This window comes from Chlamydomonas reinhardtii, chromosome 3, assembly GCF_000002595.2.
Source record: "Chlamydomonas reinhardtii strain CC-503 cw92 mt+ chromosome 3, whole genome shotgun sequence".
NCBI classification, from domain to species: domain Eukaryota; kingdom Viridiplantae; phylum Chlorophyta; class Chlorophyceae; order Chlamydomonadales; family Chlamydomonadaceae; genus Chlamydomonas; species Chlamydomonas reinhardtii.
In genome coordinates, this window is record NC_057006.1 from 415,078 (window position 1) to 431,298 (window position 16,221).

A 16,221-nucleotide genomic window follows, 5' to 3' on the forward strand; every position below is an offset into this window, starting at 1 on the left:
AGGGTTGGAGACTTGGAGAGTTGGAGTGGGTGGGGTTCTGGGAATCTGGAGACTTGGCTTACCTTGCACGTATGTGCTGTCAGTCCGCCCAACACCTGCACTCCGGCCATACCTGCCGGCAACCGTTCAGCCCATGCTCATTACCCCACGGCCCACGCCGCACGTCCGTTGGTTTCATTATCCTGCACGACCGCCTTTACTGCCCCTCCAATCCATGACAAAATTCCGTCCGACCAACCGGCAACCCCGCGTGCTTTCCCCCGCACACGGAAGCCGATTGATGCCGCCACGGCGTGTGTATGTACAGCCCACTCATGTCGCTATGTACAGCGGTAACAGCGGGCACCAGCACCGCAGATGGCCGCGACTACTGGTACCTCCTTGCGCACCGGGGGCTCAGCCCAAACACCAACACACACTGCCTCGCAATGTCACGCACCCCCACACAAGCCCACTGCCCCGTACTTCAGCAGTTGTTGCCGTCAGCAGCAGCATCCAGCATTTGCACAGGGCAGTGCGCTCCCTGTCTGCTCGCGTCTTTATCGAATCGCCTCAATCCCTTCCGTCCCACACGGCTTTAATTGCCTTGTCAATGGCAGCGTTCAAGCACACGCACATCACATGGGGAGGCCCTTAGGCGATCTAGCACGCCGCCCCGCAGTGCCTTCCTGTCTCGCAATGCGATCCTTACTCGTCTGCCTGGTGCACTGTTGGCCGATTCACACCATGAAAACCCGGTTCACACCTTACCCTAGCCGCCTACCAGAGACACCACATCACAAAAAGACAAGATGGGGACACCCACACAATCACGACCCCTCATCAGCCGCACAGGCATCCTTCCCCACCCGGGTGCCACATCTGTCCCCGCAACACGCGTTTGCCGCGATAGCGATCTTCCCACTGGCAGCTCCATATTCCGTTGGCACTCGGCTGCACCACCACCGACCCCCAAGAATAATGTAGGGGATGAGCATAGTGTACGTATACGCTCGACTAGAGCCTGTGCTAGCAACACAGCGCTGCTGCAGTGTCAACATCGGCGCCCCGGCGTGCGGACCTACAAACCCGCCCGCAGCCTACCTCGCCGTGTGGGCATGCCTGGCGCAACAGCGCTTTCTGTCGAGTACAGCTGTTCAACTCCACCCCTGTATGCTGTGCTGCTCAGATTGCAGCCCCTTGACGCATCGTGTGCATTCGGCACGGCTCACAACCCCGGCAGGGAACCCCGCCCACCCACCCACGCATGAAGCAGAAGGGCGTACTCAGATGATGCGCAGCGGGCGCCGTGGCCCCGCTCAACATCGCGCGGGCGTCCACGAGACACAGCCCGGCGCCGCCTCAAACGTGAGAGCGCCCCGCGCGTTTAAGCACTCCCATGTGACCAATCGCATCCACACACATGCGAATAATGGTGCCGCAGGCCCCCAGGCCCGATCCAACCAACTATTTACTTGGGTAATTGGGTACCGCTTTAACTGTAGTGACTCTGCACGTTTCAGGTTGCGACCGATTAAGTTATAATCAAGATTATTGACAATCATTAGCGTTAGTCTCGTGGGGACCGTGGTTGTGTCGTCGTTTCATATGTGCACGAGCTCAGCGGCGCGGCCATAGCGCGAGGCCGCTGCTGCCCATATGGTTTTAAATCTCTCTGCAACAGCACGTCCGCCAGGGGCAGGGCGGCTCCCGCCAATACGACTAATCTATCAGATCTTGCTGCAAAGCAGGCCTTCCCATCATATGCGTTTTCTTATGCTCGTGTACGCTTGGCGATACTCAGTGCCCTTCATGCTGCCAAAGCAGCCACCAGCAGCTGCCGCCACAGCTGCATCCGCCGCCACAGCCTGAGCTCACGGGCTGCGCAGCACCTGGTCTCTGCACGTTCAGCAGCCGCTGCCGCCGCCGCCGATCGCCACCACCGCCGCCACACCGTCCGAGGCGGGGGCGTCTGCGCGCGGGGTCCCAGTCGAGGAGCCGCCAGCTGAGCCAACCGAGCCTGACGCGCCGCCCACCGATCCCGGTGCCGCAGGCGCCAAGCCCTTGCTGAAGCTGGGGCCGCGGGAGCCCGGCACACTGCCAGCACCACCCTTGGCCGCCTTGACCTGTAGCTGCCCGTTAACCAGCTCGAACTGGCCTGTGGCCAGCCCCTCCGTCAGCACCACCTGCAGCAGCGGCAGCAGCTGCTGCACGCCCGCCGCGGTGGTGGCCGCGCCGGGCTGGCCCGGGTCCGAGTTGCGCTGCAGCGCGTACCCCGCCTCCGAGGACAGCCGGCGAATGGCGGCCCGCAGGCTGGCGGGCCCCGGGTCAGAGGACCGCTCGCCGTCCTCCGCCACCTCCAGCTCTGCACCGCCGGCGGCGGCTGCCGCATCCCCATCCTCATAGGTGCCGCTGGCCGACAGCGAGGCCGAGAGGCCAGCGGCGCCCGACAGCAGCAGCGCGTCCAGGCCCGCACTGGCGCCCGGGCCCTCCGCCGCGCTGGCGGAGGCAGAGCGCAGCACATGCTGCAGCAGCACCTGGTACGGCATGGTGGCAGCGGCCACGGCAACGGCGGCGTCGGCAGAATCGCCTGCGGCGGCGGCGGCCGCCGCCGCCGCGGCTAGCGCCGCCATGGCATCTTCGGCGGCGGCAGCGGCGCCGCTGCCGCCGGAGCCGGCCGGCGACGGCGAGCGCAGGGAGCTGCCGTCGGCGCCACCGGGGCCGTCGGCGTCGGCGACGCTGGGGGTGGTGCCGCCGCCGGGGCTGGACATGCGGGACGCCATTAGAGGCGCCACGCCCTCATACGACAGCGCTGACTTGGCGGCGGCCGCCAGTGGCGCCGACAAAGGGGAAGAGCCGGCAGCGGCGACGGCGGAGGTGCCGGTGCTGGAGACCGCCGGCTCAGAGACCTTACGCGAGGGCAGCTCGGGACTGGCGGTGGCGATGCCGGCCGCCGCAGAGGTGGTGGAGCCAGGAACCACCTGCGAGGTCAGGGACAGCTGGCGCAGCGACTCCTCAATGCTTGGCGAGCCGGCCGCGCTGGGGTGCTGACGCATCGCCGCCGCGGCAGCCGCCGCAGCTGCGGCGGCGGCCGCCGCCGCGGCGGATGCAGGGGTGGAGGCGGGCGTTGACATGCGGCGCGCCGCGGCGCCACCACGGTTGGTAGGTGCAGGCATGTGGCGCGGCGCAGCCGCTGCTGCCGCGGCTGCCGCCGCCTGCACTGCACCGGCGCCGCGGCCAGCCGCCGCCGCCGCCATGTTGCCGACGGTGGTGTAGTAGTGCGTGCCGCCGGCGGTCACGTGGGAGGTCACGGTGTAGCCGCCAGTGCCACTGCCGTACCCGGCACTGTGCGGCGCCGGGCCCGCCACCACGCCCGGAGGCAGCCCCGCCGCACGGTGACCGGCTGCATTGTCGCCGTACACCTGCCCATTGGCGCTATACATTGCCCCGCTGCTAGGGCCGCGCTGGCCATCGCCATTGATGGAGCCCTGGCTGTTAGGCCCCTGGTTTCCGTGCAGGTTCTCACCGGGCGTGGACCATGACCGCGCGCGGCCCACAGCGCTGCTGTTCGCGGCCGCCGCCGCAGCTTGTTGTTGCTGTTGTTGCTGTTGTTGTTGCTGCTGTTGCTGTTGTTGCTGCATCATCTGCCCGCCCGCCGTCGTGTAGTAAGTCGTGGCGCCGTACGGCCCGGTGGCTGCCATGTAAGGGTGCGCCGCCATGGGCGTGCCGGCGGGCATGGGGCTCATGCCGCGTGGCGGTGGCGCCGCCGCCGTGAAGTACACGGGCGCGGCGTGCAGCGCCGTCATGTGCATGGCGGCGCCGGGATGATGTGGGTGGTGGTGGCCCATGCCGGCCGCGGCCGCGGAGGCGGGGTGCATTGCCGCCATGGGCTGCGGGCCGCGGAACGCGGCGGGGCCGTGTCCGTGCGGCCCCATGTCGCCACGCGGCACCATGGCCTGCTGCGGCGGCGCCGGCACGCACATGAGGGCCACCGGCTGCAGCATGTGGTGCGGGTGGCCTGCCGCGCCCGTGCTCTGCGGCATCAGGGCCGCCGCTGGCATGAGCGCGGGCGACATGGGCGGCGCGCCGTGGCCGCCCTGTGCCGCCGCCACCGCGGCCGCCGCCGCCTGACCCAGATCGCCGCTGTGGCCAGACAGCAGCCCGCCGCCCGAGGGCAGCGGCGGCGGGATGGGCAGCGACGGCAGCGGCTGCGGCGGCGCCGTCGGCCCGCCAATGCTGTCGGCCTCGTCCACGCTGCGCAGCTCCTGAGGGTGCATGGCGTGTGTATAGCGGTTTGTGTGGGCACATTGTGTGGGTCACCGCTCTACGACCGCCCAACAGGTTACAAAAAAATCGTTTATGCTTACATCTTATGGCCATGGTCATCGTGTTGCCCGCACATGCAGCCCAACCCAGATGCTCCCGCGCCCTACTGCCTTGGCTTGCCCCACGTCCACACGGCTCGCCCCCTACAATACATTCTAGCTGAGCTGCCGGCACGCACCTCTACACTGTGCGCGAAGAAGCAGGTGGGGCGCCGGCAGTTTGCGCCTAAGTAGCACAGCCGAGTGCGGTACCTGCGCAGGCGGCATTGTTGAACGTATCAGCATGGAGTACAGGTCGTGCCTGTACCTAGCACCACCGGGGATACGCGACGTCCATGACAAAATGCTTTGCGCGTCGGAGCGGCAAATGAAACCCAAGGCGCGTGCCAGGCGCGTGCCAGGCGCGCGTGCCGGTATCCCCAGACCAAAGGACGATAAGCGTTGGGCTGTTACACGTGGAGCATTCCTAGCCCCCTTGTTGCCCCGTAAGCCACATGGCCTCCATCTCGGCCCTGCCAAGTGGGTTGAAGGGCGCGGGCCCGTCCGACCTGGCGAGGAAAACGCGTAACCTCGCGCCCCCTCCGCCACCCACGGCACGACGAAGGACGCCAACAGGCGATATCAGCCGGGGCCTACCTGCTAGGGTGAAGCCATTGCTCAAATGTGTTGTGCGCGTATGGGCACGCGTCTCCGTTTGGGCACTGGCGCTTAGCACGCGCATTTGGGCAGGGGTCCGGCACGTAATTGTGGGTCCGCGGGCAGCGACGCCGCGCCGTCTCGCCCTGGTGTGAAAATGGACAGTGCGTCCAGCTATGCCGATACCCGTGCGGGCAGGGCAGCACCTGCAAAAAAAGCAGAGGGGGCAATTTTTGCTTAGGTTATTGTTGCGAACTCGCGTTGGTGGGTCGTTGTGCGCGCCAACAGGAACAACATGGTGGTGGATGAGACACGCCCTCGCCGCCGCGCCCAACGAGCGGAACCGGGTGGCATCGCAGGCTGGAAGCAGGCAAGAACCCGGCCCACTGCGCTCGAGCCGCGCGCTGACGCTCGAATGCACGAAAATACACATCACAATTTTCTAGAGACCTTGTAAGATAGCATCCAGAACTCATCGGGAAGGGAGGCCGAACGCAGCGCTGCCAGGGCCGATTCTCCGCTTCCAGCCGTGTCGAAGTCCCGCTCCCCCAGCTCCATCCCGCCACCAGCGCCGTCCATTTATAGTATGCTGCTGGCCGCCAGTCGTGTCAAGTTGCGGCCGACGGGCTGTGTGGGATATGTAAAAAGAAATCGAGAACACAGACCTCAGGGACGCTGGCTTGATTGTCACCTGCAGAGAGTAGAACGAATGCAGTAGGAAGGGATGGTAGAGGTGCCTGTAGAGTCGGTCGGAGCCGAGGGGAAGGGACCTGATGGAGACAGTTGACATTAGTACTTTTTCGCCGCTTGGCGCGGCTCGTTGTAACTGCATTCCCAGCGCACAATGAATCCACCGCACCTCTGCACGGCGTGCCGTGGCGTGCGAAATAGCTGAATCTTGCGAAGAACGCGTGACTTCTCAAGGGCAGCTATAAACACCACGTAGCGACTGTTCCTAGGTCTGAGACTATAAATAGTTAAATGGTGATGAACTGTATTCAGAATGCGCACAGGTGGGCAATTATACTGGTGTTCCTCAGTGGTGGGAACAGGCTCAGTTCGCAGGCGGCAGCTGCGAACGACGCGACGTGAAGCGGTCGTGAACAATTGACCCGCGCAAATTATTGGCAAGCTGTCCGAATGCATTGTACCGCGCGCTCTGCCCCGAACCGCACTCGCGTGCGCCGCTAGTTGCAAGCGCAGAGCTTTCAACGCTGCGTCCTTCTCTGGACCGCCTAAATCGCTCCATCCAGGGCTCAAAGGCATTATTCACGCACGCATTCTTTGCGCCCCCCTTACGTTTGGATGCGCCGCTCCAGTTGGTCGAGTTATTTACCGAAGAAAGATTTCCGAAAGCCCAAATGCATTTAAGGCGGGTACAGGCATTTACTGTGGGCTAGAAACCCGGCGGAAGCTGCTATGTGGCCACAAAGCACACGCCCTGGTGCCATCGAAACCAAAACACACACAGGTCACGCGTACACTGCGGTCGTTTAGCCACATCGCCAGCAACTTGTTGACATGGGAGCTCGCAGGCGGGCCAGGCCCTCCGCCGTCACCTGGGCGGTTGGTCGGCCGATACTGCCAGCCGTGGCGTGTTTGGCGCCAACTCGAGTCGAAGCCACTCCGAGGAGTCGGCGCAGTCCTCGGCGCGCAGCGGGAACAAGCGAGAACTCGCAAGCAGTACTGGGGTGACACTGGCATCATAGGCGGTGTGAAGTTCCATCGAATAGGAGCCAATCCTCTCACGTTCGAGGCGGCGCCGGGCTGTGTCTCGTGGACGCCCGCGCGATGTTGAGCGGGGCCACGGCGCCCGCTGCGCATCATCTGAGTACGCCCTTCTGCTTCATGCGTGGGTGGGTGGGCGGGGTTCCCTGCCGGGGTTGTGAGCCGTGCCGAATGCACACGATGCGTCAAGGGGCTGCAATCTGAGCAGCACAGCATACAGGGGTGGAGTTGAACAGCTGTACTCGACAGAAAGCGCTGTTGCGCCAGGCATGCCCACACGGCGAGGTAGGCTGCGGGCGGGTTTGTAGGTCCGCACGCCGGGGCGCCGATGTTGACACTGCAGCAGCGCTGTGTTGCTAGTACAGGCTCTAGTCGAGCGTATACGTACACTATGCTCATCCCCTACATTATTCTTGGGGGTCGGTGGTGGTGCAGCCGAGTGGCAAAGGAAGCGGGAGCTTCCAGTGGGAAGATCGCTATCGCGGCAAAGGCGTGTTGCGGGGACAGATGTGGCACCCGGGTGGGAAGGATGCCTGTGCGGCTGATGAGGGGTTGTGATTGTGTGGGTGTCCCCATCTTGTCTTTTTGTGATGTGGTGTCTCTGGTAGGCGGCTAGGGTAAGGTGTGAACCGGGTTTTCATGGTGTGAATCGGCCAACAGTGCACCAGGCAGACGAGTAAGGATCGCATTGCGAGACAGGAAGGCACTGCGGGGCGGCGTGCTAGATCGCCTAAGGGCCTCCCCATGTGATGTGCGTGTGCTTGAACGCTGCCATTGACAAGGCAATTAAAGCCGTGTGGGACGGAAGGAGGGAGCGCACTGCCCTGTGCAAATGCTGGATGCTGCTGCTGACGGCAACAACTGCTGAAGTACGGGGCAGTGAGCTTGTGTGTGGTGACATTTTGAGGCAGTGTGTGTTGGTGTTTGGGCTGAGCCCCCGGTGCGCAACGAGGTACCAGTAGCCATATGCGGTGCTGGTGCCCGCTGTACATAGCGACATGAGTGGGCTGTACATACACACGCCGTGGCGGCATCAATCGGCTTCCGTGTGCGGGGGAAAGCACGCGGGGTTGCCGGTTGGTCGGACAGATTGCTGACATGGATTGGAGGGGCAGTGAAGGCGGTCGTGCAGGATAATGACACCAACGGACGTGCGACGTGGGCCGTGGGGTAATGAGCATGGGCTGAAAGGTTGCCGGCAGGTATAGCCGGAATGCAGGTGTTGTGTGGACTGACAGCAAGCCGCAAGCGAGCCCGCGGCACTTGGCGCAGTACAGCTACGGCCCTGCCTGGCCGCTATGTGTGCGAGCAGCTCCAGAAACCCTAGCGACACATGGAGGGGCCCCGGGCCCCTGCTGCGCCTACCATCCTGCCTGTCCACAAGCTTGGAACACACACCATCACGCCGATTGCCGTGACCCTGCACGAGCTCCCTTGTCAGGTGCGGACCACCCCTCGCACGTCGTTAGCCTGGAGTGTCGTCGAATCCGACCCTCTGCACAATTGCGCAAACACAGGTTTTGGCACTCTGGTGTCGACCCTCTGCCTTATGATTCTTGAAACACGCAGTCCGGTCTGTGTGTTGATGCCGCCCGCTCCAGAGCTCACAGGAGCACTACCGTACTCAACAGCAAGGACAAAGGCCGAACCCAGCGCGCAGCGACATACGCGCTACAGGCCCCGCCAGTTTGCCCGCAAGACACAAACACACAAAACTGTGCTCGAGTGCTTGATGTCCTCCTGCTCCCTCCTTCGACGCCTGCTTGTGTCTCCCGCACACATCACTCCACGCCTGCAGGCTCCTTTCTTGCACATCCACGCACGGGCACACACCGTACCCTTCGTAATCATATCAAACGGGCAAAAAGCCTCGTCAACAGGGTCGTCCAGACCATCTGACATCTCGCTGCCTCAATTCATAGTTCACCAGCTGCAGCAGGTCGCCAGCCGGACTCGGCCGACTGCCTTGGTGGTTAGCCTGCTGTGGGCCCCCACCTGGACACCCCTCCAAGCCTTATGGTCACTCCGCACCGGGCAGCTACCACATCTACAGCAGCCACCTCTGGAGCACGCGCGCGCGAGAGAGAGCCACGCTGAGCGCAGTCCACACCGACACACTCAACCACGCCCACCGATTCCACCCGCTGGGGCCCTGTGCACTGGTCCACTCTTCCCTTCTCCCTCCTCCATTCCTCCCCTCCTCCTTCCCCCCTCTCCCGTCCCTCTCCCGCCGTTAACTCCTTAGTGTCCCCGGGGCCCCTGCCCTAACCCAGTGAGGCCGCTGCTCCAGGCCCGGGGGTCTCTCCCCTGCCACCTCCACCCTCCGCCGCCCTCTACTGCTGCTTGCCGCCGCCCGTGACCGACGTCGAGTCGCCGGTGCCGTGGTGCCCCAGGCGGAAGGTGCGGCGCTCCGCGTGCTCGTACAGCTTGCGCTGCAGCACGCCCTGCCAGATCTCGGGCGTGAGCACGGCCTTGGGCGCGCCGTACACGGCCGCCTGCACCGCCGCCAGCAGCTTGGCCAGCTCACGGGCTGGGGGTGGGGGAGGAGGAGGAGGCGGAGGAGGAGGGGAAGAAGGGACGGGAGGAGGGGAGGGGTCAGGAGAAGGTCGGGACGGAGGGGATGGAGGGGATGGAGGGAAGAAGCGTGTGGAGGCACAAGTGTGGTGGCACCCAGGATAGGCAGGCCGGGGCTCAAGGCTCGAGGCTCATAGGTGCTCAGGACAGCACAAGGAATAATAAGCAAAATCTGTATGTGTGTGTGTGTGTGAGAGAGAGAAAGGGATACAGAGATATGGGTTTGGCTCTCACCTGAGAAGCCCTCCGTGGCCTTGGCGGTGGCGGCCAGCAGCGCCTCATTGATGGAGGGCTCGATCTCGATGGCGTCCGCGGAGCTCTTGCGCCCCTTGAGCACCCAGCTCAGGCGGGACAGGGGGCCGCCCGACTTGCCCGCACCCGCACCGCCCTCGTCCGTGCCCGCCTGCAGGGACAGGTAGGGGGGCAACCAAGGTGGGCGTGAGGAGAACTGGAGACAGATGTGAGCCATTGGCACCAACGCGGGTCTCTCGTTGCCGTGGTACAAGCCAGCCCCCACCTCTTTCGTCCCCGCCTCGCCGCCCCTTCTCTGCCCATTGAGCTCACCTGAGCCCGGAAAACCATGCGGCCCTCCCGCTTGGTTCCCCTTAACACACCCTAAAATCCCTCCACCTCCCTCTGCTCCCTCCTCCCCCCCTCCCTGCAGCACCTTGGCGATGTACTTGTCCAGGTACAGCGCCAGCAGCCGCTGCCGCTCCGCCACGCCGGGCAGCCCGAACTCCAGCGCCTCGTCCATGCGGTCCAGCACGGCGTCGTCCAGGTCACCTGTGGCGGAGGGCGGGTGTGTGCGTGTGTGTTGGGGGGGGGGTGACATCACCTTCGGAATGGTGGCAACTCCTCCTCCCCCACAACCGCCTCCCCCGCAGCAACCCCCACACACGCCCCGCACGCACCCGGGCGATTGGTTGCCAGCACCACCATGAAGTCGCGCGACTGGTCGCCTGTGCGGAACAGCATGGCGTTGAGGGCGCCGCGCAGGCCCTCGCTCATGGCGTCGGAGCGGCGGCCCAGGAAGGCGTCCGCCTCGTCGATGAACAGCAGCAGGCCGCTGGGGGGTGGGGGGGGGGCGGGCGGTGGCAGGGGAGGAGGGGGAGGAGGGGGAGGGGAGGCGCGAGTCGGTCACTACAGCAGCATTTTGCTTCCTCCAGTAGTCCTACAACAGACCCTCCCTCCTCCTCGCATTTTTTGCATTGTGTTCGGCTTAGTTTGGGCAGGTATCTACAACCCTTCCCTCCTCCCCCTGCCCGCCTCACCGCCTGCTCTTCTCCGCCCAGTCAAATGTCTGGTGCAGCTGTGTGACGGCCTTGCCCTCCAGCGGAGCCACGTCGCCGCCGCTCATGATGGCGTAGTCCATGCCGCTGGTGCGCGCCATGCGCTTGGCCACCATGGTCTTGCCTGCAAGGGCGCACCAGTGTTTGTTGTTTGTTTGTGTGTGTGTGTGTGTGTTTGTGTGTGTGTAAAAAACCACAAGGTGTATATGTGCGTGTGTAGGTATGGGTTCACGTGTGCATGTCTACTCTACTTCGCGAGTGTATGCGTGTGCGTGCGTCAGCAGATGTGCGCTGTGGGGATTGGGAGACCTGCACGACCCGCAACAGTACAATGCCTCTCCGCGTTGCCCAGTCGCAGTCCCCCCCCCCACACACACACGGCGCAGCCGGCTGCCCCACCCGTGCCGGGGGGTCCGTAGAACAGCATGTGTCGGAAGGGCGCGCCGTGGGCCTTGGTGTTGGCGGCGGAGGCGGCCACCTGGCGCACCATGTCGTGAAGGTCCTGGGGGGGAGGCATGAAGGGTGTGGGAGGGAGGTGTGGGAGGGGTGTGGGAGGTGTGGGAGGTGTGGGAGGGATGAGGGGTGTGGGAGGGATGAAGGGTGGGAGGAGGGATGAAGGGCGTGCGAGGGATGAAGGGTGTGGGTGGGATGAGGGGTGTGGAAAGGATGAGGGGTGCGGATGCGGGGTGCGGACTTGACTTGGGTGGGCGAAGGGGAGCGGTAGTCGTTCGTCACTCCATGGCAAAGTGCAACCCGCCCGCATGCGCCCGCATCCACACCTGCTCCCCGGCCCCGCATCCACCCCCTGCTTCCCCCGCATCCGCCTCCCCAGTCCCAGTCCCACCCGCCTCCCCTCCCACCCACCCACCCACCCACCCACCCACCCATCCTCCCACCCACCCGGTGCAGGACGATGTCCGAGAAGTCCTTCTTGATGTCCTCCTTGGTCTTGGCCGGGCCCAGAGACCAGGTGGAGGGGTTCCACACGTTGAAGCGGGACGTCTCGCGGATCTGACAACAGGGAGGGAGGGGAGCGGGGCTGTTAGTCCATCACTAGGCAGCAGGCTCTTCCGCAACAGTTCCACGCCGGCCGCACGCCCCGGCCCCGCCTATCTCCTGCTCCGCCAGAACCCCCAGTGATGCACAACCCACAGCCGCTCCCCTCCTGTCCCTGCCTCCTCCTCCCTCTGCTTCTCCCCCTGCCTCCTCCTCCCTCTGACTCTCCCCCTGCCGCCTCCTCCCACCTGTGCCTTTCCCCCCTATTCGTTGGGCTGGGGCGTATAACCCGCAGTTATGTACTAAACATTATCCTGCGTCGTGGTGTCCCTGAGGTTTCTTACTGGGAAGCCCCCTTTTCAGCCACCGCCTCCCTCCTCTCTCGCCTCCCCCCCTCCGCCTCCTGCCCCTCCTCCTCCCTCCTCTGTCTCCTCCACCTCGCCCCCCTTCTCCCTCGCTTGCCCCTCCTCCCCGCTCTTCCGTCTCTCGCCCCCAACCATCTTTGCAATCCCCCTCCTCTCTCCTGCCCCTCCTCTCCCCTCCTCCCCACTCCTCCTCCGCCCCCTCCCCGCCCTCACCAGCTTGGGTGTGCCCAGCCACGCCTCCACGGTGCGGCCCACCACGCGGGTGGTCTCGCGGGTGGCGAACAGGCCCAGGAACAGCAGCGTGGTGCCGCCCACCTGAGGCGCAGGGGAGAGGCAGGGGGGGAGAGGCAGGGGTTGACGTTCATTGATGCAGAAGTCAAGTTGTCGCTGGGCGCAGCGGTACAGCAGGCGCGGGGAGGGGGAAGGAGAGGCAGGGGGGAGTTCCAGGCACTACGCTGGTTACGAGGCGACGGCGATGTTGACGGTCCCTCGCTCCCGGGCCCAACCCTCTCCGCGGACATTCCCCCCTGTGCCCCCCCCCCCGGCCCCTTTGCCGCCCTCCTTCCCTCCATCCCTTCCTCCTGCCCTGCCCACCCCCATGCATGCGCAGCTCCCCGCCTCCTCCTCCTGCTCCTCCGCCTCACCGCTGTGAGCAGCTTGTTGGTGTCGGTGACCAGCTCCAGCGCCGCCTGACCCAGGTGCCCCATCACCGCGTTGATAGACTCGATGGCTGCGAGAGCGCGTGTGTGCGTGCGCGTGTGTGCAGTGGCGGGAGGTAAGGCAGGTGAAGGGGACGGTGTGGGCGAGGTGTGTGTGTGTGCATCAGCACAGGTGCCAGGCAGGTTCGTGCCGGCAGCCGCGTTGCAGCTCCGTGCGTGTGCCACCCGTGTGCCACCCGGTGCCGCCGCCACCCGCCTGGACTCCAGCCCGGGCGCCACCACCTGCCGCCATCCCATGAAAAGAACTTCGTCCACCTCCTGCCTCCCCCTTCTTGGCTGCTGGACTTCACGGACATCGGTAAGAACGTGCCTGCTGTACTACTGATCCTGGCTACGCCTTCACTTTTAAATGATCATGAATGGAACCCCCCCCCCCCCCGCTTCTCACCCTTCCGCGTCTCCTCCTGGTACTTGAGCAGCGCGGCGCGCCTGTTCACGTCCTCGTTCTCGCGCGCCTCCTTGATGCGCCCCTCCGCCTCCGCCAGCGCCCGCTCGCGCTGCACCTGCTTCTGCAGGTCGGCCTGTGGGCGCGACGGCGGGGGGCAGGAGGAGGAGGAGGAGGGGGTGAGAGGATGGGGCAGCAGCCGTGGGCGCCTCACCACAGACCCACCCAACATGCTTTTCTAACCCCACTCCCATTCGCATTCCCACTGGCACGGCCCGGCAACCGCTCTCCCAACCCCAACTCCCCTCGCTGCTGTCCGGCCCGCTTCCCGCTTCCCAGCTTCCCGTCGTGCGGCCCCCCACCGTCCAGCTCCAGTCCCAATCCTTCTACCCTCCTCCCCCTCCTCCTCCCCCAGCGCCTCCTCCTCCTCCCCCTCGCCCTCGCCCTCCCCCTCCCCCTCCTCCTCCCGCACCCCCCTCCTCCTCACCGCGTACTGCTCGGCCGCGCGGCGCTCCGCCTGGATCTGCTGCTCCACCCGCAGCCGCTCCTGCTCGGCACGAGCACTGGCCTCCTCCTGCAGGGGTGGGGACGTGGCGGTGGCCGGGTCGGCGGCGAGTAGAGGGGCCATTGGCTGTGGGGCCGGGTGTGCATTCAAGCGTACCTATCCGCCCGCACCTGCCCCGCGTTCCTTGGCCCCCCAGCCCAAGCCCTTCAGTGCAAGCCAACGGAGCCCCCACCAGCCCCCCTCACGCACCCCACCACACGCTTACTCGCTCCGCCCAGCCCCCTCCCTCCCTCCCCCCCTCCCCTCCCTCCCTCCCCTGCCCCCCGCCCCCGCCCCCCGCCCCCACCTGCAGTTTGGCCATCTCGGCGTTGCGCTGCCGCTGCAGCTCGTGGTCTGCCATCATGCGCTTGCGAGCCAGCTCGTCCTCGTACTGCTTCATGCGGGCGCCCACCTGCGGAGCGGAGGAGATGGGGAGGGGAGGGGTAAGCGGGGTGAGGGGCGGGGGGTGGGGTGTGTGCGTGTGCGTGTGGGTGTCAGGGTCGGTCGGGTTGGTGGTGGCGGTTGGACTGGTGGTGGTGGTGGTGGTGCCGTGGTGGTGAGGCAAGGGCCGGGGTTAGGCCACAACGCAGCGGGGGTCCAGGCCAGTCAAGACTCAAGAGGGCGGTCCGACTGTGTGCCGTGCAAGCCCATGCAGCTGAGTCAGCACCAGTGCACACCACGGACCGCCGCACGGAGAGCTGTCCGGTGCGTGCCACGCTCGGCCACCACCCGCAGCACCACGGCTGCCGCGCCCCCCCCGTCCGTGTCCCGCCCCGAACACCCTCCCTCTAGGCCGCCTCATCAACATACACACACACACACACACACACACACACACACACACACACACACACACACACAACACACGCACACGTGTACCCTCCCCTCAAAACACACGCCCATTCTCCATGCCACGCTTGCGCCCACCCCTGATGTCGCCATCTCCTCGCCCGGCTGCGACGCCACCCCACCCCACCCCACCACGCCACCCCACCCCACCAGCCCAGCCGCACCTGCGCGCGCTGCTCCTCCAGCTTGCGCTCCTCCTCATAGCGCACCACCTCACGCTCCTGCAGTGGAGGGCAGACATGGAACGGTTGGATGAGGTGTGGGCATTGTCAGCGCTGTGTCGCGTGATGTGTGTGCTTGTGCGGCATCGTGCGTGTGCACGATGCGGAGGTTACCCCGCCCCCCCCCAGACAACCATCTCCTCCCCGTGGCCACGGCAGTGCGAGGCCATCCCCCATCCCCGATCCCCGCGCAACGCTCGGCCTGCGTCTTGGCGTTCCAGCCCATCCCAACGCAAAACTGGGAACGCGACTAGGACCTAGAAACTGGGAATGTGACTTTCCAGCTCCCGCTGCTGTGAGCAGCTACGGGCTGCTACCTCATGGGCCCCGCCGGCTGCCGCCGCCTTCCAGCCCGGTGGTCCTGCTGCTGCAGCCAGCACGTGCCGGTTGCCGCGTCCGCCATCCCTACACACCACCGCTAATAGTTCCCTCCTTTGTACAGCACACCCCTGCCCCCTCCCGGCATCAACTCCTTTCCAGCTTGAGACCAATTCGTTAGCCTGGGGCATATACTCCCGCGCCCTCCATCCGTCAGTGTGGTCAGCGGGCGTCGCGCCTTCCCGCACCTTCTCCAGGGCCGCGGCCTGGCGGCGGTAGTCCGCCTCCTTCTCCTTGTGCTCCGCCTGCTTCGAGATCTCCTGCTGCCGGCTCAGCTCCAGCGCCTGTGCACATGTGTGGGAATGGGCGCGAGTGAGAGGGGCGCTTTCGAGGGCGTGTGGGGGTGAGGGACGCTCGTAGAGGGGAGGCTAGAGGGCGGCGACGGTGGTTGTGTAGCGACCGTATGGCCCTGGTTTGTGGCAGTTGTGGGTTGCAGAGCTGGTGGGATGGGGCCGGCCCCGGGGACCCCGCTCAGGCAAACTGAAGCATCCGTGCTGATGCAGTCTATGCCCGGGGGCCAGGGGGTGGTTTCCCTGCGTAACACCGCGGGCCGCGCGTATCACCGAGGACTGGAGCGGCCACGGATGACACCCCCTCAGTCACCAACGCAAACTTGGGCGCCGGCCCATGCTAGCCGCACAATCATGTGTAATGATGGTGCCCACATCGCTCGCGCTCCGTGTAGCGGTGTCGGGCCGCTTCCGGTGTTGAGCATCAAGGTCATCCAACCCGCCACCACGCCGCTAAGCTGATCGAAGCTGATAGAAATGCAACATTAGCTGGTGCTTATGTAACTCATCCCGAACGGGCTGATAATGGGTCCAGTAAAGCAAGATCGTAAAGCCGCCTGGTCGTCTGAGGGCTTTCCTATGCCAGTTTGATGACGAGACGAGTGTAGACTCACTTGTTTAGCATATGGCGACTTGTTAATCTCGCGCAGCGCCTTCGCACCGCGCTCGAGCGCCTCGGGGTCGAAAAGCCGGTCGCTACCACCAGCGGCCTTCTCCTCCTTGTCGGCGAGCACGCGTGGTGCCGCATATGCAAGAGCAAGGGCTCCTGAGCTGACCCAAAGGCCAGCGGGAAGCAGGAGTCTCCGCGCGTGCTGCGCCATCCTGATTTATCGACTTTCCGCGCACCTAACCTGTGTCCTAGCGCATCGGCAAATACTTAGGTAGGCGTAGCAATTACAGCAAAAACTAATGAGTCGTCGACATGGCGAAGCGCAAATCGAGC

General features: G+C 65.1%; 2 protein-coding genes across 2 annotated transcripts; both read right to left on the reverse strand.

The window, feature by feature from the left end:
- Positions 1–44: 44 nt before the first annotated feature.
- On the reverse strand, positions 45–5,904 carry CHLRE_03g144947v5 (uncharacterized protein). The gene is made up of 5 exons (XM_043060401.1): positions 5,800–5,904; positions 5,391–5,631; positions 4,941–5,146; positions 4,484–4,556; positions 45–4,244 (listed from the first exon to the last, which is right to left on the reverse strand). The coding sequence occupies exons 2-5, from the start codon at positions 5,517–5,519 to the stop codon at positions 1,887–1,889; spliced, it is 2,766 nt and encodes a 921-aa protein (XP_042925530.1). The 5' UTR covers positions 5,520–5,631; positions 5,800–5,904; the 3' UTR covers positions 45–1,886.
- A 1,874-nt stretch (positions 5,905–7,778) lies between these two features.
- Positions 7,779–16,184, reverse strand: CHLRE_03g144967v5 (uncharacterized protein). The gene is made up of 15 exons (XM_043060402.1): positions 15,893–16,184; positions 15,177–15,272; positions 14,554–14,610; positions 13,848–13,952; positions 13,484–13,570; positions 13,000–13,132; positions 12,537–12,622; positions 12,106–12,207; positions 11,432–11,542; positions 10,931–11,033; positions 10,514–10,655; positions 10,154–10,308; positions 9,910–10,025; positions 9,477–9,645; positions 7,779–9,198 (listed from the first exon to the last, which is right to left on the reverse strand). The coding sequence occupies exons 1-15, from the start codon at positions 16,097–16,099 to the stop codon at positions 9,002–9,004; spliced, it is 1,866 nt and encodes a 621-aa protein (XP_042925531.1). The 5' UTR covers positions 16,100–16,184; the 3' UTR covers positions 7,779–9,001.
- Positions 16,185–16,221: the final 37 nt, after the last annotated feature.